Source organism: Truncatella angustata (genome assembly GCF_020726525.1).
Source record: "Truncatella angustata strain MPI-SDFR-AT-0073 chromosome Unknown BKA67scaffold_8, whole genome shotgun sequence".
Classification (NCBI taxonomy): Eukaryota; Fungi; Ascomycota; class Sordariomycetes; order Amphisphaeriales; family Sporocadaceae; genus Truncatella; species Truncatella angustata.
Genome location: NW_025763388.1, coordinates 2,529,213 through 2,552,053, shown reverse-complemented (window position 1 = coordinate 2,552,053; position 22,841 = coordinate 2,529,213). Strand labels below are relative to the sequence as shown.

The 22,841-nt window shown below is 49.2% G+C and overlaps 5 protein-coding genes and 1 non-coding gene across 6 annotated transcripts; 2 read left to right on the top strand and 4 right to left on the bottom strand.

Annotated features, from left to right (window-relative positions):
- Nucleotides 1-78: 78 nt before the first annotated feature.
- On the top strand, nt 79-644 carry BKA67DRAFT_662829 (uncharacterized protein; the record flags this gene model as incomplete). Its single annotated transcript, XM_046108081.1, has 2 exons — nt 79-260; nt 314-644. 2 exons carry the CDS (start codon nt 79-81, stop codon nt 642-644), a joined length of 513 nt encoding a protein of 170 aa, XP_045954611.1.
- Nucleotides 645-5,078: 4,434 nt separating this feature from the next.
- Nucleotides 5,079-8,088, bottom strand: BKA67DRAFT_496144 (P-loop containing nucleoside triphosphate hydrolase protein; the record flags this gene model as incomplete). Its single annotated transcript, XM_046097029.1, has 2 exons — nt 5,079-6,392; nt 6,451-8,088. Coding segments are annotated over 2 exons (2,952 nt in total), but the record flags the coding sequence as incomplete, so codon positions are not given.
- A 2,316-nt stretch (nt 8,089-10,404) lies between these two features.
- On the bottom strand, nt 10,405-11,944 carry BKA67DRAFT_662826 (nucleotide-sugar transporter; the record flags this gene model as incomplete). Its single annotated transcript, XM_046108080.1, has 3 exons — nt 10,405-10,677; nt 10,729-11,790; nt 11,861-11,944. The coding sequence occupies 3 exons, from the start codon at nt 11,942-11,944 to the stop codon at nt 10,405-10,407; spliced, it is 1,419 nt and encodes a 472-aa protein (XP_045954609.1).
- Nucleotides 11,945-14,171: 2,227 nt separating this feature from the next.
- On the bottom strand, nt 14,172-14,253 carry BKA67DRAFT_t138. The gene has a single exon. It is a non-coding gene; the product is annotated as a tRNA-Leu (tRNA).
- A 533-nt stretch (nt 14,254-14,786) lies between these two features.
- BKA67DRAFT_539918 (uncharacterized protein) lies at nt 14,787-17,552 on the bottom strand (the record flags this gene model as incomplete). The annotated part of the gene is made up of 1 exon (XM_046100708.1): nt 14,787-17,552. The coding sequence occupies one exon, from the start codon at nt 17,550-17,552 to the stop codon at nt 14,787-14,789; it is 2,766 nt and encodes a 921-aa protein (XP_045954608.1).
- A 3,882-nt stretch (nt 17,553-21,434) lies between these two features.
- On the top strand, nt 21,435-22,133 carry BKA67DRAFT_579487 (uncharacterized protein). Its single transcript, XM_046103772.1, has one exon. The coding sequence runs from the start codon at nt 21,460-21,462 to the stop codon at nt 21,631-21,633; it is 174 nt and encodes a 57-aa protein (XP_045954607.1). The 5' UTR covers nt 21,435-21,459; the 3' UTR covers nt 21,634-22,133.
- The last annotated feature ends 708 nt before the right edge of the window (nt 22,134-22,841 follow it).

Below are 22,841 nucleotides of genomic sequence, written 5' to 3'. Positions count from 1 at the left end.
CATGCCTCATGACGTATTCCAATCCACGCTGATCTACTTGAGAAGATTTTGCATTATAACCCTCAAGATCGGCTTATCATGTCGGGGGCGTTAACTCACAACTGGTTCATAGACCGTGCTCGGGACTATGCGTGGTATGACCTGGCCAGGTTCGAGCAGACGTCGGAGGATAATCTCGAATCGGCAGAGCGAAGAGCTGCAGTGACCGCCAGTGGGCTCTCGCCAGCAGAAGATTTCAAGAGAAAGACGTGGGAGAACGAGTATTTCAAAGCTCAAACGAATTTGACGAGATCTGCCGTCTCAATGAAGGCAGGCAGAGAGCTGGCTCCAACGGATTGAGTTCCAACGAGAATAGCTTTGATATAACTGAAAGCATTAATGCTAACGAGAAGATCATGAACGTAGATGAGACCAAAGAGACCGGGAAGGGAATGGAAGAGAAGGATGAGGCCATGCCAGTATCGTCAAAGAAGCTTGCTATAGCTACTCCCGAAACTCAGGGGAACTGGCGCAAAAGGTTGCGACAACGGAAAGGAAGATCACTTTACTCCATTGCGTTATGCAACACCATTGGTTACTACGGTAGACACGATATCCCACTCTATACGCTTGTCCTCTCGCGCACATATGTATGCTCACAGTGATTTGCCAGAAGGGAAAACGGATGCATTCGCAAAATGGATATGTCGCACAACGTAAGAGCGGGTACAATACACGACCACTTAAATCTCCGACGAAAATCTTTGGGGTAATGCCGCAGGTGTTATTTGGACTAATACTTCCCAAACCGAAGCGAAGGGTATGAGTTTGACCGCAACATTGACGTCGACGCGTAGGCCGTCCCTCCCAAACTCGGTATCCCGATACTTTAAACCTCCGGTGTTGAGCGCGGGCCATTACTGGTCACCATGATACCGAACAAAAGAAAGACAACCGGTGAGCCGCGCAAACGACAGAGTTTCTTGACTTTCCTTGGGATAGAAGCTGGACAAATGGAACCGATCCAAGCTTTTTGCGTCCAGGTTGAAAGTCTGGTGGTTTCATTGGGCTCTACAAATCTCAAATATGGCCTTACCCCACGCTATTGAGGCACGATCAAACCTTCGCTCGGGGAGCACGACTTGCAGTGGTTCAGTTTTCGCAAATCTCGTGCACACCTGACCCGTTAAGGTAGAGACAAATGAGATATGTGCGTAGACTAGACTAGCGCACCCACCAGGAAGGGACGAATGGATCGTTCATTGTCTACCATCTATTAGAGTTTGATTTGCGCGTATGCGGCGCGTATGCGATGCTTGTGTGAATCTTCATTAATTTTCGGAAGAGTCCTTTTTATTTGTTCAACCTTTTTTTGTAACTGAACCCAGCGGTCAAGAGGGCGGGCGCGGTGTCGCCTAAAGAAGAAATTCTACGACGATCAGGTACTTTGCACTTAACTGAAGAGCTATTATTATCCTCTGAGCGAAGACAAGCTCTTTCCAGCATTTCTTACCTAACCCAGGGCTGCATCCGTAAATCTTCGCCATCGGTTAAGTCGTCCAGATTCCCTGCCTCCCCGTGAATATACTTTGACGAAATTCCTTTTTCTCACTTTCTTATCTTAACCTCTTCGGTCGCACAACACCGCCGGACACAGCCCGGTCTTGCAAATGCTATTGCTCTTGGACCCGAAGGAATGGTCAACTCGGAGTAGCAACATACGGGTTTTGTGTGCCCTTCCAGTGCATCTATCCGACGATGGCTTCACCAGGCCAATGAACGCGCCTGAAGACCCTGGCTGTCGGTTAGTTGCATGATTGGCACAATCCGCCTTGTTATAACCTGGAGAGGTCCAGCCAGCTGTTCAGCAAGCCACCGTCAGTCCCATTGGCATCGTGGCGCCTTACTGGCAAATGGACGCTATGCCAGCAGCGATTGGTGCGCACATGATGGGTTTTTTTTTTAAGTGAACATAGCCGGCGGCACAATCATCGGTCGAGGAAGTGAGCCCACCCACGGGTGGTTGCAGCGGGGCCAGCTATTGGAGATCGTATTGACCTCGAGTCCAACACTGGGAGTGAGTGACACCGCCACAAACTTGCATCGACTGTTCATCATCTGCATTCTCACAAACTATGTGGTTCTCTCTGAGTCAATATTGCCTGCCGCTTATTCGGCACGAGTTTCGTATATCTGGCTGACATGGCTGCTAGATTGGAGTCTTGGCGCGGGTATCTGCAGATAATAAACCCAGGAATGATTCGTGGGATACGTATACCGGTCTCAATAAGGTTCATCAGAGGTTCGAAACCACCAAAAGAGTATCGTCGTCCTACATGAGCGGGTGGAGCAGAGCAGTGGCAAGATGGAACGTCTTGACGATATCTCCGACACTTCAGCGGACCTGGCGCGTTGGCCAGCCCAGGACAGCCGGCTACCCGCAGGCTATGAGGACTTCTGGAGCAATAGCCTTTATCACTATCGGAGACCGTTACTATTCTGGTTATCAGGCGCGAGCACACGTCGATGGGTCCGCGCGAGCTGGATATCGTGAACAAAAGGCACACCGTTCTCAATGGGGGCAATGGCTATTTTTGAGTTTGGACTACTGTGTATATCGCATCATTGTTTTAACAAGGCGGTCATGGATGGCGAGCGACTAGAGAGGGGAGGTTGAGTGCTCGAGGAAAGGGTTGAATGACCGTCTATAAGAAGCGGCACAATCTTCCAATTCCGAGGGGTTTGAGAGAAACGAGACCAAGCTAGCCCATACTTTCATAAAGGTAAAGCGTTCAGCATTTCTCAGCTCAGCTTGACGACAAACTCATCAAACACACAGTTCCATCAAGACAGAGCTATATCTCTCAAGATGCCGAGCAATCATCAAGCGACTTCGTCTGGCAAGTAAGTGCACATACATGACAGATTGACATTGCCATTTACCTCTCCCCCTTTCTTCGTGGCCATAAACCTCCCATTATATACAGACCAAAAAGGTCAAATATACATCCTGCATCGCTATATATCAAGAATGAAACTACTCCGCTTACAAGTATGCCAACATCGCGGCATCTGTAGCTCTAGACCACCGGTTGCCTTCCTTCTCATTTGCTTTTGGACATCACATCCGCCGGGTACCTCACCCATAATCCTCAGACCGATGTCTGCGATTAGAATCACACCCCAGGACTTCACACCCAACCCTCCCATATTCCCACCTCAACCTGCACCGCACACAAGACACTCCGTCCCTCATAACCCTTGCCTCGCATGACCTACCGCCTATCCCGTGAATAATCCCGACTCCAGACAGACTAACACCCAAACCCCCCACAGCCTCAAGACCGGCACATCGAAACCCTACGACACCATGAGCACGATCGCCCGGCGCGATTCGCCCGCACCCTCGTCTCGCAGCAGCAAAAACACTTCAGCCTACACCAACGGCGGCGGCAGCGGTCAGCGGAGCGGAACTTCCGCTTCCGACTATCTCAATGGCTTTGGTGCCCAGTTCAGTGGCGGGCGGTAAGTAGCTTGTGCATGAGTAATGATTTTTTTGGGTTCTGGCTGACTGTCTATGAGCACCAATTGACCCTGGCAGGTGAATATAGCAGGTGACTATGGCAGATGCGGGTTAGTGATGGGTAAATGGGATTCTTAGGGTGCAGTTTTGATCGTTGGGCACACACATACATATATAACGGAACTCAAAATTTTCTATACCAGCAAGCTTTTTATTCAGACATAAGCATTATGAAACAAGGTTTACAGTTGGAGCACAATGGTTTCGATTTTTCTAGCTATTCTATCTTTCGTTAAGCAACATCGGATGACTTACACTGATGCCGGTTTCAATGCAACTCGCGTGATGACTATCCCGGACGAACCTCCAACTATGATTCCACATACTCATCAAGCAGATTGACAACTGGTCTTCCATTGAAAAGCTCCATCACAACGATGCACCTAATTGCTAATGCCACCCCGTTTCATGTTTCAGCACGTCTTCAGTCCATAAATTCAACAGTACCGCGGAGCATGTTAATCAACTCCTCATCGTACTCGGCAACCCACGACGGTTCACCAGGCAAAGGCGTCGCCAGAGGATTCGGTAGTGGAGTGGCCGACTTCTGTACATCCACAGCTACCTCAAAGGGGTTGGAATCGAAGAATAAAGGCTCCGCTAGCTTTTTACTCTCTTGCATTTCACTTGACACCACGTCTTCGCCTGCTGTTAGTTTGTCAATCTCAGGTGTGAGATCCATGATTACCGAAGGATCGACAGTAAAATCCTGGTCCAGGCATTTAGCCGGCCGAAATTGGTAAGATTCCTGGTTCTGTTCGTCTTCTTGCCGTGATTGCAGGCCAAAGCGCTGCGATGCTTTTTCGACTTCGCTAGCAGTAGTAAAGCTGAGACTTGGGTTCTAGCCATAATCTTTGCTCTCTCGGTAGCTTTCAACAGCATCAGGGCATAAGGTCTGGTCGGTTACAAATACTTTCTGTGACGACTCCTGTTGCTGGCTGGCTCCTGTGAATTGCAACAGAGCGGACAGCTGCGGAAATTCTTCGATATCGTTGTCAAATAGGTCACTTCCGTAATCTGAAGCGCACTGGTCTGCTACACCACTAGAGCAGTAAGTTATGGTGTCTGGTACTTCCAGCGATCTGTAAGGTTTAGTTAGTCTAGTAGAAGGGACTTCGGTCGGTTGAATTCGCTTGTAAAGATCGTTTAATCGCTGTTGGTCGCTACTACGACCTGTGTGCTTCTTATCTTTGACCACATTCTGCTCTGCCTCGTCGTCGGTGACAGTGCAGAGGTCAATACACTCCACCTCATCGTCGTCGCTGTAAGAATCAAGTCGTCGCTTCTTCTGACGACGGTTTTCGTTGTCCATCTTGCTAGCGGTTAAAGAAGCTGCTAAGGATCTCTTCCCACGATCACTTAGTCGCGAGGCTCCTGTGGACTCTGACACAATAGGCCGTCTTTTAGAATTTGCAGGTTGCCCGCCTTCATGCGATGGGTTCAAAGGCAACGTCCGCTGCGACGCTGTAGATCTTGAGGTCACCCCCTCATGAGAGTCTACATTCAATTCTGGATGATCCGACCTATCTTTTACAGTCTTTTTCTTTTGTGGTGGCGGTCTCGGTTTGTCGAGACCATCATGACAACATTTGTGAGTACACTGCTTCCCATTCTTGGTAGGAGCACCTCCAGAACAGTGATGATTACACTTCCACCTGCCATTCTCTAATTGCACCGGTGCATATGAAATCTCGTCTTTGGTTGACTCCGCCTCGTCGTTTAAGACGTCTTCAATGTTAGCAAAATCCGCGTCGAATCCGCCAGGTTGACTTTTCTGTCGAGGTCTTTCATTCGATGAGTGAGGAAGATTGGCGTTTGCTGCCTCAAGAGCCACGAGCATATCTTGATCCGCCAATTCATCCTCACTGGCAATGGCGTCAAGGCTTCTGGGGCTTCGGGGTGGTTGAGTCAGACGAAGGTGTTGCTTTGGTAAACCTTCGAAAGCTGATGATGGAATTTCTGGCGAGATAATCTCAGATACTTGCGTGCCAACAATCTCTTCGCAACTAAAGCAACATGTGATGTTCTCATCCGCGCTGTTCATTGTGACGGAGAACTTCAGCTCGAAAGGATCAGATTCGCTTAATTTTCTCATGGTCCCACGCCAAAAACTGGCAAGTCTCCCATCTGTTGTGTCAGCTAGGAAGGTGACAACAGGGATTTTCTTGTTCCATTCGGGTAGCTTCGTATTGCAGTAGCTAAGCCGAACTCTGACTGCGACGCTCACGGCATCTGCAGATCTTGTGTAAGCCAGCCTATTCTTATCGACAATTTCTGCTGTCATCTTGAGTCGAGGGAACCCCTCTAAGGACTTGAGCATAATTTTCCCGTATGGGGGGTTGCGCCCGACGATACGCTCAATATCGACGAAACTTTGTGTGGCAAGGTCCACGACACTGTGAATTCCATGAGAGGCTAATTTCCTCATGGTCACTGCACCAATCCCTTGAACCTGTTGGAGCTGTGCTGGGTGTGCCTCCCATACCTTGGCAGCTATTGCTCGCGTCAACTCAAGGCCAGTCCTTGTACCCACTCCATCTCCATCAAAGACTTTGCATTCAATCACGCATCGAACCAGGCGATTCATGCGATCAAGTATGATGCTCTTTTCAACCGCAATTTGACGTTTGGCAATCACTGCATCTCTGTCTGCTGGCAAATCTAGACCTGCGAGGCTGATCTGAATCAAGAGGTAGACTTTGTGCCATACATCGCCAATGGGTCCCTTGATCGGATATAAAACAGACGAGTTCATCGTACGCAAGATAGCCTTCTCCTGCGGCTTGAAGCGCAAATCACGGAAGTCCGCTGCCTGGGACAGAGAAATGAGCTATGACATGTTATTAGCAAATGAGGATTTGAAGCTGATCAGTGACTACGAGACTGACCGATTGCTCAATGCTAGGCGCTGTAGGTATAGCAAGAATCTGCTTCATGGTTTCAAATTGGACCATGTATCTCGACATGGCAGTTCCGTAATCGGTGCAACCATATGGAGCGTCGTTGCTGACTAGACCGTATTTCTGTAACAGTTCGATGTCACGCTGACACCAGCTTTGAATCCAGTCATCAAGATTGGTCTGAGAATTTACGTCTGTTTGTGAGATTTCCGAGCGATAGTGCTTGGGTGCTTGTCGCATTCGCACATAAAGGAATGTGCCTGTGACCCATTGCTTCGCTGTCTCAAGACTACGAATAGTGCCTAAGCCGATCTCGGAGTTCAAGTGCTCGATGAGGTTGAGATGTAGCTTGCTCTCCAATACCTCTTGGCCCGAGATCATCCTCTCGTAACGTTGAACGTTGGTCAGCTTTGTCATGATGATTGCAGTTGCGCTTCGGTCAAATTGTGGTCTGCCAGCACGACCAAGCATCTGCATGACTTCCAGGTCCGAATATTCTTTAAGTCCTTCATCTGTGTAGGCAGACGTACCTTTCAAAACAACAGTATGACATGGTAAGTTTACTCCTACCGCCAATGTCGAGGTGCAGCAGATCACAAATAACTCACCATTGAGATAGTTTCGCTCGATTGAGGCTCTGTCTTGAACATCCAGGCCGGCATGGTGAAAAGCAACTCCGTAACGTACCATCTCTTGGAGTTCTTTACTGACGACCTGCACTCGCTCTTTTGGTGCTGGCCACGGCTTCTCTCCAGCCCGTATTGTCGTCCACCATTCCGCAAGGTTCTGGGCTGTCTTCTCGCAAGACTTGCGTGTAAAACAGAAGATCATGATTGGCTTTCCCTCAGAATGCTGGCTTAGTAGCATGTTCAGCTTGCCGTCAAGGGTCCTGTCGAAAATGAAGTCATTGCCGCCGAACTCATAGCCGTAGACATGTTTCTTGAGATTTACTGGTCGCATCTCTTCACCAAAACTAAGCATCTGGGCCGGCTCTTTCTGATTCTGGTGATCACGGCCAAGCCAAGTTGCAATGTCGTTCAGGTTTGGAACAGTGGCGCTCAGAGCCACAAAGCGGACATTGGCGCCGCTAGTCTTCATGCGCGAGACGACCGCTTCGAGAGTTGCACCTCGGACATCTTTGAGGATGTGAACTTCATCAATGAGAACAAGTCGTACCATCTCGAGAAGTTTCCGATGGTCAGCCCACTTTCTAGTAATCGAATCCCACTTCTCGGGGGTGGTGACGATGATGGAGGCACTTCCTACCCTTTTGGCTTGACCAGGGGAGGTATCTCCTGTGAGCTCGACGCACCTGAGATTCAGATGGCTAAACTTCTTCTCCCAGTCTTTGGCACGTTCTGAGCAAAGCGATTTGGTAGGCGCTTGGTAGACGATCTTGAAGTTTTCTCCGCCAGGAGTAGTGACCAGTTTGCAGATGGCCATCTCCAGGATGGCAGTCTTGCCACTACCTGTTGGAGCAGAGACGACAACGTTATCATCCGAGCCGTAAACGTGACTAAAACACTGAGATTGAACGGCATTGAACAGCTCGTAGGGGAAAACTGCGCGACACTTGTCTGGGAGTGCCGCCCGAGGGTCAACCAAGTGAGCACCAGCTACCATGGGCGTGAGATAATTTGGTGCGTGGTCAAGACATAATGCAACCCTCTTCGAAGATAAGGCCACCTGTGGCACAGGTCTAATAGCTGGCTTCGGTTCAGGCTTTTTAAGACTAAGTCTAGTCGATGGACTTGAAGCTCCCACGAGAGGCGACGAACTAGTCAGATACGCACGGTTGGGAGATGGTCGACGTGGCTCGGCTGAGGTATGCGTCAGAACTGATTCATCACGAGCTTATTACTAGAACACTGACCTGTATACAGAGGAGGTGTTACCAGCTGTGATCTTCGCTGCAGTTCTGACACCCTTCGTGATCCATCGCGATCGAAGATCGATCTGGCAGCGGGGCTAGGATTGATTTGATTGAAATTGATGGGGTTGCTGATAAATTGAGAGGGCCGGTACTCTTCACCTTGGCGTGCAAATGGCCTGAAATGGTGGCTAGCATCGCCGAGGACACGACGTTGTCGCGTAGACGAGGCATCATTGTTTGAAAACGATGGACGTGGTGTTGCAGCAATCGAACTAAGGCTGCGAGAAGCTGCAGGAGGCCTGCCGAGGAGCTGACGATCTTCAAATTGTCAGAAACGTGATTTAGGGAGACGGAGGGAATGCTCACCAAAATCGTCCAATTGCTCATCCTCCGCTTGTTCAAGACTTGCTGAGTCCGGCCCATTGTGACCGCTACTTCCTTCTCCATTGCTAGTAAGAGAGTACTGAGACAAGGCGAAGTTCCGATTAGGGAAAAGCTCATTGGCGTGACTGATGATATTTTGAATATGTCGGTCTTGACCTAGATTATTAGGAAATCCGTAGATATGACTGCTACCAGTGCCACTAGATTCGCTAGACATTATGACAACTTTCAATGACTTAGATCGACAGTTCTGCAGATATTGTAACAGGGATAAAAAAAGGTGTAGAAGTACAATGACTGCAATAGGTATGCCATATGGCAATCAGAATAATCAAGCGTCACATCAGTTAATTCATCCTCGTTAGCTTTATCATGTACGGGATCTTGCAACGACGGGGTGAGGAGATGTACCATGGAACGAGGACAGAAGATACAGTCAGTGCTAGCCATGACTGAAAATTTTGGTGGCCGTCTGGATTTGCTGCCTGTGGTTATTTACATGGGGAAGGCACGCTCTTGCCCTTCGAGTTGTTCCTTCCATGTCAACAACCTATGACCCCCCAAAGTGGGCAACATCAATGACGCAATCTTGCTGTCAGAAAATAGGCCACCTTCCTTCCGAATTAGTACGAATCTTTGAATTCATAATCTCTGTAGCATTCAGATTGTGGTTTTCCTGCTCATCTTGACCCTCTCGTCCATCTCCGTTGCGGCCGGCCAGGCAAGCCTTGGAATGAGCGGCTCGAGGTACCCCTGCCACTCTTGACAAACAGTAGCACAGTGTACAGCCTTTCCTTTACCAAGACAAACTGCTGCCAGTATCTTAGAACATACTTCTCAATACAACCGATCCCAATATGCGTCATCCATTGATCCTTGTCGTGATTACCCCATCGTTTACGTTGTTGTGGTGGCGAGCATCAGGTTGCGTTGAGCCACAATGTTTAGTGGTGCCATGATCAGAGTGAATGGTAGACCAAGAATCGAGAAAAGGTGAACACAGAAGGGAAAACCCTGGAGTTCTACCTTTTTTACGTCAGCCGCCGAAGGCAAGTCCATTTGTTTGAATATTGTCGAGAAATAGGCAAAAGGAGGGAAACAATGATAAAATAGTAAGAGAAATAACCAAGAGCACAAAACCCCAGGTCGATAACTCATATTCTAGCATAACCTTGACCCGTACAGTTCTGAACTGTTCTGCAACTCAACTTAACAAACCAGAAAGGTTTGTCAGATCTTTCAAAGATAGAAAAAAATTTAAATAAATAAAAAAGAAACAAAATAAAAATAAAAAGAGAAGTTAATTAAATGAACACAGCCAAAGACCAAAGGAAACTATGAGCAAGTTTAATCAACTCCATTCATTCTATGTACTTCGCACAGATTGGACTAAAACCCCCCCAATGGCCAGATCCCATGCTTTTGAATATCCCATATCATTTTAAACCACCAACGTCCAAGCATCTAGTAAAGGTGTGAAAACCTTCCAATGGTATCGTATCCCCAAATGATCTCATGATCGCTCAATCTTCTGTACGTAACTCGTTCGTGTGTCCTTATCATGGCGCATTTATGTACCTTTTCAAGGATCTGAATATCTTCGTAGCCGGCTCTGAGCTGACTTTCTTTTTCCTCCTCTTGATTGAACATGTGCCGCTGCAACTGTCATCCATGCGTCCCAATTTCTACTCGTCTCTGTTCTTGTCCTGAGACGACGACTGCCGCGAATGAAATCGCAATGGCGAGGCAGGTCGCGAAGTGGACAGCCCTAGTGACTTGGCTGACTCCATGGGATTCGGCACAGTCAGTCTGTCGCTCGATCCTCTAGGGGTGTGCATGGGATCTATCGTAGTCTTCTCGAATCTGGCGATGTTGATCGGTGGCGGCCTGCCGCGCTTTCGTTCGGGCCCAGAGTACAAGAAGGTGGATGTCAAGACCAAGACGGTGCCGATGAGGAACTACAACCAAGTTAGCAACGTGACAACAACCTGTGAAAAGCGGGCACGTACCATGATTGAGATCTGGACATTGAAAAAGTACACGCTGAACAGTAGACTAATGACAATACTGATGCTCGTCGCAAAGTTCTTGGCAATGTTGTCGGCGTAGTTGATGCATAACGATGCCAGAACACCACCAAATGCCTGCAGCAGGATCAATGTCCAGACTACCCAGTTGTATCCGTCGAAAAAGCCGTGCTTTGCGATATCAGCACCGTCCTTGAAGATGATGCCAACGAAGAGCGCCGGGAACAGCGAGTAAAATGACATTTGAATGTTCCGGATCCAGACAGAAGCAACAGCCGCAGGGTCCTTGAGCACCTTCTCAAAATAAACACCTGTCAGGCCGGAGACTGCTGCCGCGACCAGAACGGCGGAGAGGCCAATAGAGTAGTTCATGATGGGGATCATGTTCTGGTCCTCTTCGATCCCTTCGTACGTGGCGGAGCGCTTCACTAATGCCTCACCAACACCCGAGAGTCCATCGATTGTTCTCTTGGTGAGATGTTCGGCGACCTCGCCCAGCCCGTTGGCCATTTGACCAAGCTCATGCACCGATCGAGGAAAGAAGTGGTCGGTCATATCGTGGATGAGGAACGAGCCGTCTTGCGAGTTGGTCGAAGGGATTGAGACGATGGAGACGCCGAGTGTCAAGAGAAGGAGGGAGACCCAGCGCTTCGGCGAAAGAGACCTGCCCAACATAGTCACCGTAAAGAGAGCTGTCGTGAGGATCTTCAATTGGTATAAGATCTGGAAATGGATCGGGTCCAGGTTGGAGATTCCCACATATTGCAAGGTGTTCTGCAGGGTGTAGAGGGCAGCTGGTATGGCCAGTCTCCATCCGTCTCCCGAGAAGACCTGTTTGTAGATCTGCCCGAATATGACCGTGGCCGGAGTTGAAGGGGCCAGACTCCTCGATACTTCATATATGGCGAAGGTCAGCGAAATAGCTAGCTTGATGACTTCGGTAAGAAACACGGCCGTCGATGTGAAGTATCGGTGGTCGCCATCAGGTGTCATGATGCGGGAATAGTGCATCAGCAAGATCAATGCCGAGTTTTGGAACGTTAACTAGAGGGCAGTAGGCGTTAGCTGTACGCACCACCAAGACCTGTGTAGTCCGACTGCGGTTAATACTAACAGTAATAAGCGACACCTGCTTCATGGGCATCCCGAACAGTGTCGGCGATGCCACCTTGCCAGGTGGAACATCCAGTAGAGCCATTGTGGTAGGATTGTGTTCCAAGATTATGACGTAAAAGTCGTGGCTTCTCCGTCCGCCAGGCTCTTGTGGACGTTCGGCGGGCGCTTCAAGCTGGTCGTTGCAAATTGGCTGTGGAAGACGTTTGCAATTCACATTCGTGTGCGCTCCCAATGTGCCAACTCGGCTGTGATGCGGGTGGATCTTTGAATTTTTGCAGTCGCAAAAATAATGTCTTGTTCTTGCAAGAATCAGGAATGCGTCGCGTCCCCAAAAAGTGTGTCGGTGCCCCTGCACGCGCTCAAGATCGGATTTTGGGGGTCTTGACGTTTTACCCCTGGATTTTTGCCGGGTCTCCCTTTCAGACAAGACGGCTTGCAGATGCACAAGTAGTGTGATTCGGCAACGGCAATTGAATTTGCTCGACTCGCCTTACTCGCGCAATACGACTTGCAGTGTGGTGGGCCGGAATCGCTGAAATCGCAAGTATTGTAATAAAACTGCAAGAACAGAACAAAGGCGAGTAGCTTGGAATCAATTGAAGATGGATACTTGGCTTGGAGCCCCAGAGGCTTAAGCGATCAGCATTGCCGTGCGTGGAACTGATGATCTCAATGGCTGGACTGTTCCCCAGATTTCTTCCAAGGCAATATCCAAGTTCCAGTTGTCTTGTTTGACGAGACACGCGACAGTGCTGCAAGGGACAAGGGACGGTAAATAATGGACTCTCAAATATGTCAGATTCGGAAACGAACCCCCGGCGGATTTGTCCTACTTCTTCTTCTTAAAGTCAATGACTCCTCCTCATGAGCCTGGAATGATCGATACCCATGTGACGTACTTCGGGGACTGCTCAGAACCGATCCTAGCGCGTCGATCAGAAATTGGAAGCTTGACACTGCTTGCGACTGGCTTGCGACTGGCTTGCGACTCCTGCCGCGGTGAAGCTTGCTGGCCTATTTGTATGTATCGTAAAGACTTCTTTCAGAATGGCAAAGCACGAGTTTTCTACCAATTGCGTGCACCTCTCGTATCACGTCGTCATCTACTTGATTTCCAGCGTCACCCAGTCCAAGATCCTTCTGTTGGACTAGGGTTTTAAGGACTCGGCTTAGGGGGGCCTGGGCTCAGATCATGACAATTAGCAGCCAAATTGACCATCAATGCCCCGCGTTGGATATCCCAGGCGGACCCGGCCCCTCTAGTAGACCGGCGGCGTCGCGTGGAATCCTCGAACAGGAAATGTTTCGGATGGGTTGGTCTGAACGGCGGTCTGCAATGTATAGAAGCACCGCAAGGATTCGACTTGAGCGAGAAGAAGAAAAAAGGAAGAAAAGGAGAAAGTGCCCGTGCGACAATCTGGCTCATAACTCAAGGTGAGGTTTCTTATACCAAGTATGCATAAGTTACTAAATTGCTGGTTGCTGTCCCGTTGTGTACCACCTGATGCTTCCGCTCTGCTAGTTACAGAACCGCACGTTGCTGTATTAACCTACTGCCCAGCCCTTGATGGAACATACTCGATCATGAACGTCGACCAAGATCAACACGCAGTAGTTCCCGCCTTACTCCAAGAATTCTCAATTCACGGGTCGAGCCACGCTGTACGCCATGGCTGATCCGCAAGACACCACTGGCCGCCTCGAACAGCTGCATGACCCAAGTGCAGCACCACCGCTTCTACGACCCTACTAGCCTACCCTACTTGGCTCCAGTTGGTAATGGAGGGGCGCCGGCAGTGGTGGTTGGTAGAATGCGGGGTGGACAGCTGGACTGCTCCAGGGGTCTTGGCAGATCTCCAACATGAAAATCTTGGTCACACGACACGACTTGAGCAACAAACACCCAGATTTAACGGTAGAATATGAGACTCATGACCAAGGTGGTTTACTCGGTATTACTTCTCCGCTTTGACAATACAAGGAGGGTCCACAGCAAGAGCTGCAATACTGAATTAGCACCAGAATCGCTTCAACTCTCTTATCACGTTTCTCTCTGAAGACTTGGCATGCTCTTAACCGTCCGCAGTCAGGTTCCGTGCCTGACTCACGTGACATATGAATTAGACTAACACAACGTTTCTTGCTAGTGTCATACCTCGCCAGCCATTCAATAAAGGGAGGTCGGCTATAGCATTCACCTGCAAACCATTCACCAACTCGCTATCATGCCGCCCTAAGATTGGATTCTCGGCAGAATAGTAAAAAACAATTTTTCTAAACTGTCTGCACAGATCGAGCAAAACGTATGCTGATCAGAGCGAGGTTCGAACTCGCGCGACTTGCGTCAGTAGAACTTAAGTCTACCGCCTTAGACCACTCGGCCATCTGACCTATAGCATTGCAAGAAATATCTTTTACGGAGGTCTATAAAGAATTTGGTAATACCCAGCTGATACCAGCTGTTCGTCAACTATGTTCTTGTTCAGCCTGCACCGACGGCGGAACAAGAGATCATGCCATAAAATCTGCCAAAGCAGTCTTGATTGATAATACCTAAGCGGATCGCTAATGATGTTCCCTACGGATTCAATCGTTTTCCAATTACGAATAAATGCCCGTGCCTTCCAATCCAATGCCCCGTTCATGTAAGTCTGGGTATATCCCAACCAAGATCGTCCGCCTGCTTCCCTCGTCCCTGTTTCCCCGGTATTAGATTGATATGAAATATTTAGTAGTTTGTCGTGAATTGTTTGTTTTTGACGCGAAGCGGATGTTCCTCGCCCGCCATAGCGCCCGTCGCTGTGTTGTCCATGATGCCCAAAAAATGCATAATGCATTACATAAGGAAAGATTTTGTTCGATGATTGTTTTCATCATTCGTAATACAGTTGCCCGACACTTTCCCCTAATTAGTTGCATGGTCTTCAACCGTCGTCGCCCCAAAGTCCGACCTCAGGGGGCATGAAAGAGCCAAAGTTGCCAACGGCGCTCAAGCGCACAGCGCTGTTCTTGCCCTTGACGTGTCCCTTGGAGTGCTGCTTGTACTGAACTGGGGTATTTGTTCTTGTGGTGGCGAAATTAGTAGTGTCCTCGTCGGATAGAGGAGGGCACATGACATCAGAGAAGCCATCAAAGTCAAAGTCCTCCTCCTCGTTGCTCTCGTAGGACGATTCCGGAAGTTTTTCGAGCTGCCTGCGCAGAGATGATCCTCGGACGCCGAGCAAGTTCGAGTCAGCTCTAGGTCGCTCACCGCCACGTCTGCTGGCTGGTGTCGATGTGCCATATGTGCTGTTGAATCGAGAGCTCCGTCTGGTGCTTCGTCTATCGGGGAGGATCTCGCCATCACTGTCCTGATCGTAGTCCATAAACTCGCTCAGGTCCGGGCTTGGTTCCGCGACGTCGATCGCGTGGAAGTCTTCAAGTGGCCGGTCAAGGAACATGAGCACTCGTTCTGTTCGGCCATGCGAGTTACCCTTTATGGTGGCATTGCTCATTGCCGAGCTGGAGCGTTTCTCGATTGGATTGTTGTGGGTGTTCGATTGAGGCTCATCGGCGAATCGAACGTTGTTGTCAGTTCTGCGCACACTATCTTTCCGCTCAGTCATGCTCTTGAAGCTCGAGACGAGTGATGAATCTCTCGACGGAAGTGGTGGTAGTTGTGGTGCACTACTCATTACTCTGCCAGCCTTGCCTGACCGCCCGCTGCTCGTACTCGTCCGGCGACTGGTGACACTGGCCTTGTCCCCTTCAATCTCAGCGATGATATTCTCCCTCATCATGGCTCTTTTTTGACGCAAGGCAGCGAGTAGCATCTCTTCCTGCTTCGTGACCGCCATGAGTCTAGCATTGCGGGCCTCGCCAGTCTCATCACCACCGTAGTCATGACCGTATGAGGCGAGACTTGCAGGTGACAAAGGAGGCGTCAGTTCTTCAGAGCTGAGCGTGCGACGGTCCTTGGCTTGAGCTTGGGCTGTTAGTTCCCTTAGTGAATCAAGAGCCTCAGCGGTTGAGGCTAAGGGCTTCAAGGTGACGGCCTTCGCTTCTTGGGCTATAGGCCTAGATTGTTGGCGCTTCTTGTGAGACGTCTGGCTGTGGTGAGACGATGAAGTGCCTTTGCTGTCTTTGCTTGACGTGGATAGTCGAGACCCTTTGCCTGGCTGGGATTGAGAATGGGCCGTCGCAGTAGCCGTGCTTGTGGAAGATGCGTACGAGCGAAGTGTGCTTTCAGACGGCTTGCGAGTACTGTGGGTCTTGGTGCTTGCCGCTGGAACAGTCAGGTAGTCGTTTAGAGGTGTGAAACTAGTGTGCTTTTGCCTGCTAGAGCTTCGCTCTTGGACCACGGGAGATCGTGTCGTGGTTGTTGGTTTACGAACATCCCCTGACAGGCTAGCATCGTCTTGCGAGATGTTCGAGTGAGAGGACACGGATGATTTTGGACCGACCGAGTCACTGAATGTTGTTCCATCATCGGAATCAGAATCCGACAATGACAGCACGCTGGTCAGTTGTAGATCTGAGTCCATTTTTCGCGAATTTTTGGATGTTTTGGAACCTCGAGTATTTCGACTCGATATGCTTGATGCACAATCTCCTCCTGGTGCCAGATATGAAGACGGGGCAATGCTTGGACTGCCGACGGTGGTGACCGTGTTCCGGCTGCCAACTGAATCTTTCCTAGAGTGACCAGTGCGACGGCTAGATTCATGAGCTGTGGGATTCGAAAGAGGCGTCACTTGTGAAATCGTTGATGATGTTGTAAGGGCTGGCGTTGGCTCTGGCTCTTCTGATACCGAGTCAAACCGCGGACGAGCCATATTCTCCTCCGCTGGCGAGCTTTGAGAGCGGAAAGACATCGCCTCGTAATGGTCATACAGTTGAGATAGTGTCGTCGAATCATGGGGGCCCGAAGGACTATCGTATGTACCCGTGCTGATTGTTGATGGCGATTTTCTCAACTTCCTTCCAGGTGTAATCTGAGTGGACGACAATGACACAAAAGATGGAGATCTTGTGACATAATCATTGCCAAGAACAGGAGCCGCCTGCGAAGCGCGTTCCCTACGGTTCCGGGGCCTCAGCATTGATAGATCAAGTCTCGACGGCTTCTTTTTCTTCCCTGTTGGCCCCGAAATTGAACCGTCCATATCAAGGAGCGCATTCGCTTTGGAGTTTGGCAATCCTTTCGCCATGGCCGAGTTGGAAGTTTGCTGTGAGATCGACAATGGGACTTTACTCCGATCATAGTGACTGTAGATGGTTGATGCATTTGACTGACGTCTCTGAAGACTCGATGCGTCGGTTCTATAGTCGTTGCCTATAGTAGCGGCTGACCTCTGCGTTCTCAGTCCATTTCCGGCTTGTAAATGACGCGGAAGGACCTCCGACTCAGTATCCCAGCCCCTACCCCCATAATTCATACCATTCGTAAAGCCGCCCTCTTCATGAAGGACCTCTAAACCAGTCTCGGTAACGGTGTGGCTGGCGCTGCTCTCAGATATTGATATACTGATCCCTGACCTAGCGTCCCATGGCTGCTTGGGTGTTACCCCTCTGACTGCTGCTGTAGAGCCAGTATTGATGCCACCAGTTCCCAAAATCTTCTGTGCCTTGGTTAATGGTATGGCGGATGCGGCCGGCTCCGCGGCTTGCTTCGATCTTCGTCCCGGCACCGGGAAAGTAAATTTTACCATTATCAGTAGGCGTAAGGCAGCTCAGACATTCTAGTCCGGGCACGGCTCGACTGGTCCTTCAGGTGTCCTGGACGTTCTCGTAGTGGAGTAACAGTTATCCAATGTTGTACTTAGAGATGATTATGGGCTCTGCGCGTTGAGTTTTGAGACGTTACCAAGCAGTCCCGGATCAGTCGGCTGGCGGTGATCAGGAATTTGTCGTCAAAGATTTGATGTAGTTTCCACCGACATCCTCAGAGGCATTAAACTTTCCAGGGTGGCAATCCGAATTCTCATATCACTGCAGGACCCAATGCAGAAGCGTTAAGAGGCGTTCAACGTCAAATGCAACACGAGAATGACAAGAAGATGTAGGTTGCACGGCCGTAAGTTTTCCTTTTTGCAGTTGCGTAGGGTATCCACTCAGCTATGGGGTCTAGTTCTGCATAGAAGCTCCAAATCGCTGGGGAGTTGGGACTTTTGAAAGAAAAGAAAAGAGATTGCGAGGTTCCCACGTGCGGATTCGGTTTTCGCGGAGGCTTTGCTACTAGTAATAGTATTAAACTCGGGCGATCAGAGACGATGGCGCTGCGCGAACAAGAAGTCTTGGTACGAACTGGCACTTCCCGAGCCAATTAATTAACATGATGCCTGTCTGAAGCCGAGCAGCACTCCACACCTTGAAGCGACCTAGTTTAATCTTTTACAATTTGACCTGCAGACGTAGGGTGGTCGTATGCCCGGCCCATTGCAGATATCGACCGGGATCTTGGAGCCCCCTGAAAAAGCATCCCTGCAAGCCAACTGCTCATGAAGATCTCACAACACAGATAGGAAAGACAATTGCCATTCATGGTGATGGTTGAGCCCTTGTCTGAGTCGCTGACAAAACGTCTGATTTTTTTTACAAAGCTCGTTGAATGTACTGATGGACGCTATATTGAGCAGTAACAGGTACTGAATGGCAAGGTGCATTGCATGATTCGCCTACATACCACAGTAATTCCAGTTGTTGGCGAGAACTTCGCAGGAGCATGGAATGTCTCTTCAAAAGAAAGAAAACTTTATTATGCTAACGATTTGTCAGTCTGCCAAGCCCGTTTCCGAGAGTTGCCAGCGCCACCACTGCAGGGAGCAACATGGACCCCCAAAACTTCCAAACTTCCTCTGGGCTGCCTTTTCGGGCTGTCGGATGATGCAAGCGGCCAGGTCAATTCCCCTGGCTAGGCTCATGGAAGCTTGCCGCGTGTGACGTGAGAGACATATGGATGCGCGGTGGAGCAGCCCAGACGTCGTGAAAAAGAGGTTGATCCTGGATGAGAATGTACGACGGACTGGACAGGTTACGATTTTGGGTGATACTAGTGTTTTTCTAGCCTTCGTAAGTTCCGCTGGCTGATTCCAAGATTCTGGTAGCGGCCGTGCCTGAATCGCGGCGGCGGTGTACTTGGGGAATTGAAATGGAGACCAGATCTAAATGATTTTCAGGTCAATTTGCTCCCAAGATCCACCACAGCATGACACGAGATGGCCGGTTTTAATGCACAATGAACTTCACGGTCATGCAGAGAAGGAAAAATTGCATATTACTGACCTGCCTGAATCTTTCAGCTATAATTACAATTCCGGTGAGGTTCGTTCGGTAACGCAGTCCATCATAAGTGGGACGTCTCAGGTCTGGGGGAACAAACGGAAGATGTTTCTGTGAAACGCTGGACTTAGCCGAAGACGGGCGATCCACTGTAAACTCAGCCAGCGACATGTGCCAGCTCCGGGTTACGCATCACGCAGGTAGGAACACCTAACAATAATAATACTCAAGCAATATGCAATACGATCGTGTTACGGTCTGCCAAAGTCCCCGGTTGACCTGACGGATATCACAAGGCGTGGCTTCGATGCTGACGAAAGTCCATTAGGTTAGTCTGTCTGGCCTGATGACTGAAGCATGCTAGTTGGTGGCGTAGTAGTCTGGAATAAATCCCCGATCGTACTGAAAAGGAGTTCGTCAAACGAAAAAAAAAAAGGTACACACTTTTGCAGACTATCGCCATAGTTCTCAAGGCTAACTTCCACGATTCCCGATAGCTTCGCGTCCGTGTAAAGTATGATTGAAAACATCCTCTAGTTAATCGGCAGGGCAGAGGAGAGGGCTCGCACAATATTGAGGTATGACTCGTTCTGTTCAATCTCGGTAGGCGGCATGAACTGAGATTACATTCGATGCGTTACTATTGTGTTTATTTGCACGATGTATTAAAGCCAGGGGCCTGGCTAGTTCAACATCAGCCCCCGAAAAAGCCAACATCAGTGGCAATTGAGGTGGTGTGCAAAACAAGCCTCCGATATTGGTTGTCGACATATTTCGTGATTCGTGGTTAGAAGTCGGTTCCAGTCTCGCGGAGTTATTGATCAAGGATCGATTCTCGGCGACAGGAGGCCGCTTTCGTGGTTCCCGTAGCACAGGATCGGAGCTTATGAACCTATGATGGTTGAAGGCTATTTGAGCCTCACAACTCTGATAGTCTCTTTCAGGTTACGATCTTGCCCAAGGCTGATTTGTGATCTTCGACATGGAGTTTTTCGCAAGAACACCCCTAAGAAAGGTGGTGGTTCCACTGAGGCATTCTCCAGGGTCTTCGATGGATCTTACACTCACACGTTCAGGGCTGTAATGTCGGTGGTCATTTCGATGCGCTGCCTTCGGTGTAGCGCATTCGCGGGGTAGTACGTAAAGTGGATTTGAAGTAGCCCAGCTCGTAGGTACTTTAAGCGAACTATGCTCTCAATAGCTTCAGGATCAACGAATGGTATCTCGATCATACCAAACCCAGCTGTAGATCAAGTCCAGGGCAATCAATCGTATCTAATAGTTCGATCGACTGAGCCACTTCAATCGGTTACCTTGATTGACAAAATGGTATCCCGACTCATCGTGTTGTGTTTTTCATACTGCTCATCAATGATAACAGTACTTTGGTAGCACAGGAATGACTCGATGGCCAATAGTAGGCGGACTATAACCACCGATTATGTCCCAATTCCGCATCTTCCGCAAGCTTTAAGAACGCAACTTCTAAGGTTTGAATCGTACTCCTGTCTTCCCGGTGATCTCTTGGCCAGGTCTTGCTCCCTTGTCTAGGCCCCAAGTTGCACTTGGAAATTCGATGAGCAACCCAGGATAGGACGCCTATTAGGGTTAGCACCTAGACCCGAGCAAACATCACAGTAGTCAAAAACCATCACATAGCGTATGTGGAGACGGCAATGAGAACCGACATCCCATCGTCAATTCGAGGCACAGACATTCAAGATTCGATGAAGATGCAAGTGGTACGTCACATTACACTACTCGTCTGGTGTGCTGCGTTGCTTGTACACGATTGGAAACCCAGAGTCGAAAACCTTCAGCGCTTTGACCAGTGATCTCGAAACTATTCCCATTCGAGTCCGGGAGAAGGCTACTCATTGCTGTCAAACTGCGCTTGAGCCTCGGGACATCAGCTGAAATGTACAACCCAACTAGAATTTCATCATCGCAATAGAGTTGGGCAGCGTACTGTACCCGGCCTTCAAGCGCTCTGACCTCCCACCACATATGAGACGTTTGTGTATGCGGCCTTGGTGGGGGTGGGACAGAGAGGGGAGGAGTATGATCATACATAGACGGCGCAGTCTGCCAGCCTCTAATACATGCGCATGTTTGACAAATCCTTCGCGGGTCGCTTGCAAGCTCTTGACTGTAGCGGGGTTAATACCTCATGGCATGAGATGTCTATGTTGGCCAAGGTTCCACACTTCTACGCTTTCCTGTAGATAGACCTCGGTAATATTAGGTAGTATAGATCGGAGGCTGTTAACCTTATCTCGTGGTCCAGTTTCATAATCATCCGAACTTAGTTCTAACAACCACAGTGTCGGAAGACTCATGAAAATAACGTGTCCTTCATACCTACTTGGTAATCTGGTTGGAAACATCCATGAAGATCTGTCAAAAATGTGCTTGCTCCACACTGCACAGCGTCATGATTTAAACGCCGCCAACCATATTTATGATTTTATCCCCGAGCCGCTCTACACCTTGACCTGCATTTGTCAATGAGCTTCGCCATGTTTCGAAAGGATCATCATCCATTCTCATGTAGTTTTACCTCGTCGTCTCACAGGCGAGGATCATATTCGTCGGCTAACCCGCTTAAAAGGGTCCACATGCGAGGATAGACTTCGGGCAAAGTACTGCAAATGCAGTTGGTATCAAAGCTACCCCTCTTCCTGAGACTCTCGTCACTCAACATTGAACAAGGGCCCCGAAAACCCTTTCTCGTGACGCCGCCGTCGCCGCTGTCAACGTCGGCAGGCAAGCAGGCTGGGGGGCGGGGCTAGACGATGAGGATCACCAACGCATGACTGCATCCTTGTCATGGTGACATCGCGAGGGCTGGGAGACCCCGCAAGTCTGCAGTGTATCATGCGGCCCGAGATTATGGACAACTCCTTTTTCGTGGTCCACTCGATGCGATGTTGATACAGAATCGGTGGGGTGAGAGTGCCAGCCGATGGGTTCGATGTCTCTCGGTGATGTTTGCGGGGCTCTTGCTGCGGTCTCTCGTATGTAGGGAGAAGAGGTGATACTGGGGTTTGCGCACCACTGCCATCGTTGGCCTTTGCACTTCAAATTGCTTCGCACGTCAGCTTCAGCCAAAGCCTCAGAGCGACATGAAGGACAAATTAGCTGTTCCAGAGCAATCAGGTAAGGGAGTTGCTTCGACAGTAATTATACTGATAAATGTCTCAGCTACTACACACAAATTTGCGCAAGCTGTCGATACCCAAGTTCATCAAGTTGTACGAACTCAAGCATTCGTAAGTCCAAACTTGATAGGCCAGCGTATCTCTAATTTCATGATTTCTTTCAATCATTGTCAACGCTATGGTGAATTCGCCAAGAAGACACTTGCTTAGGGAAAGAAGTAATAAACCTGTTGAAAGGACAAATCTCCATTTACTCTAAAGTTACAACCGGTTGTAGTGAAGGTATCCAATTTTCGACGCTGTAGCTACTCATAATACAATGCACTCTTTGACTTGTGCGTCACTCTGAATATGAATTGCTACCACATACCGCTTTTTATTAACATATGCAAACTAATCTTTTTTATATCTACAGACCAGTACTGAACAACAGAAACATAGTCCGAACGCTTGACAATAATTCCCTGCAATAATTCACAAAATAGATATACCCACACAACCCAGTATCAAAGACTTGACAATAGCAGAGAACGATAAGAGAAAGAAGGAGAGAAAAAC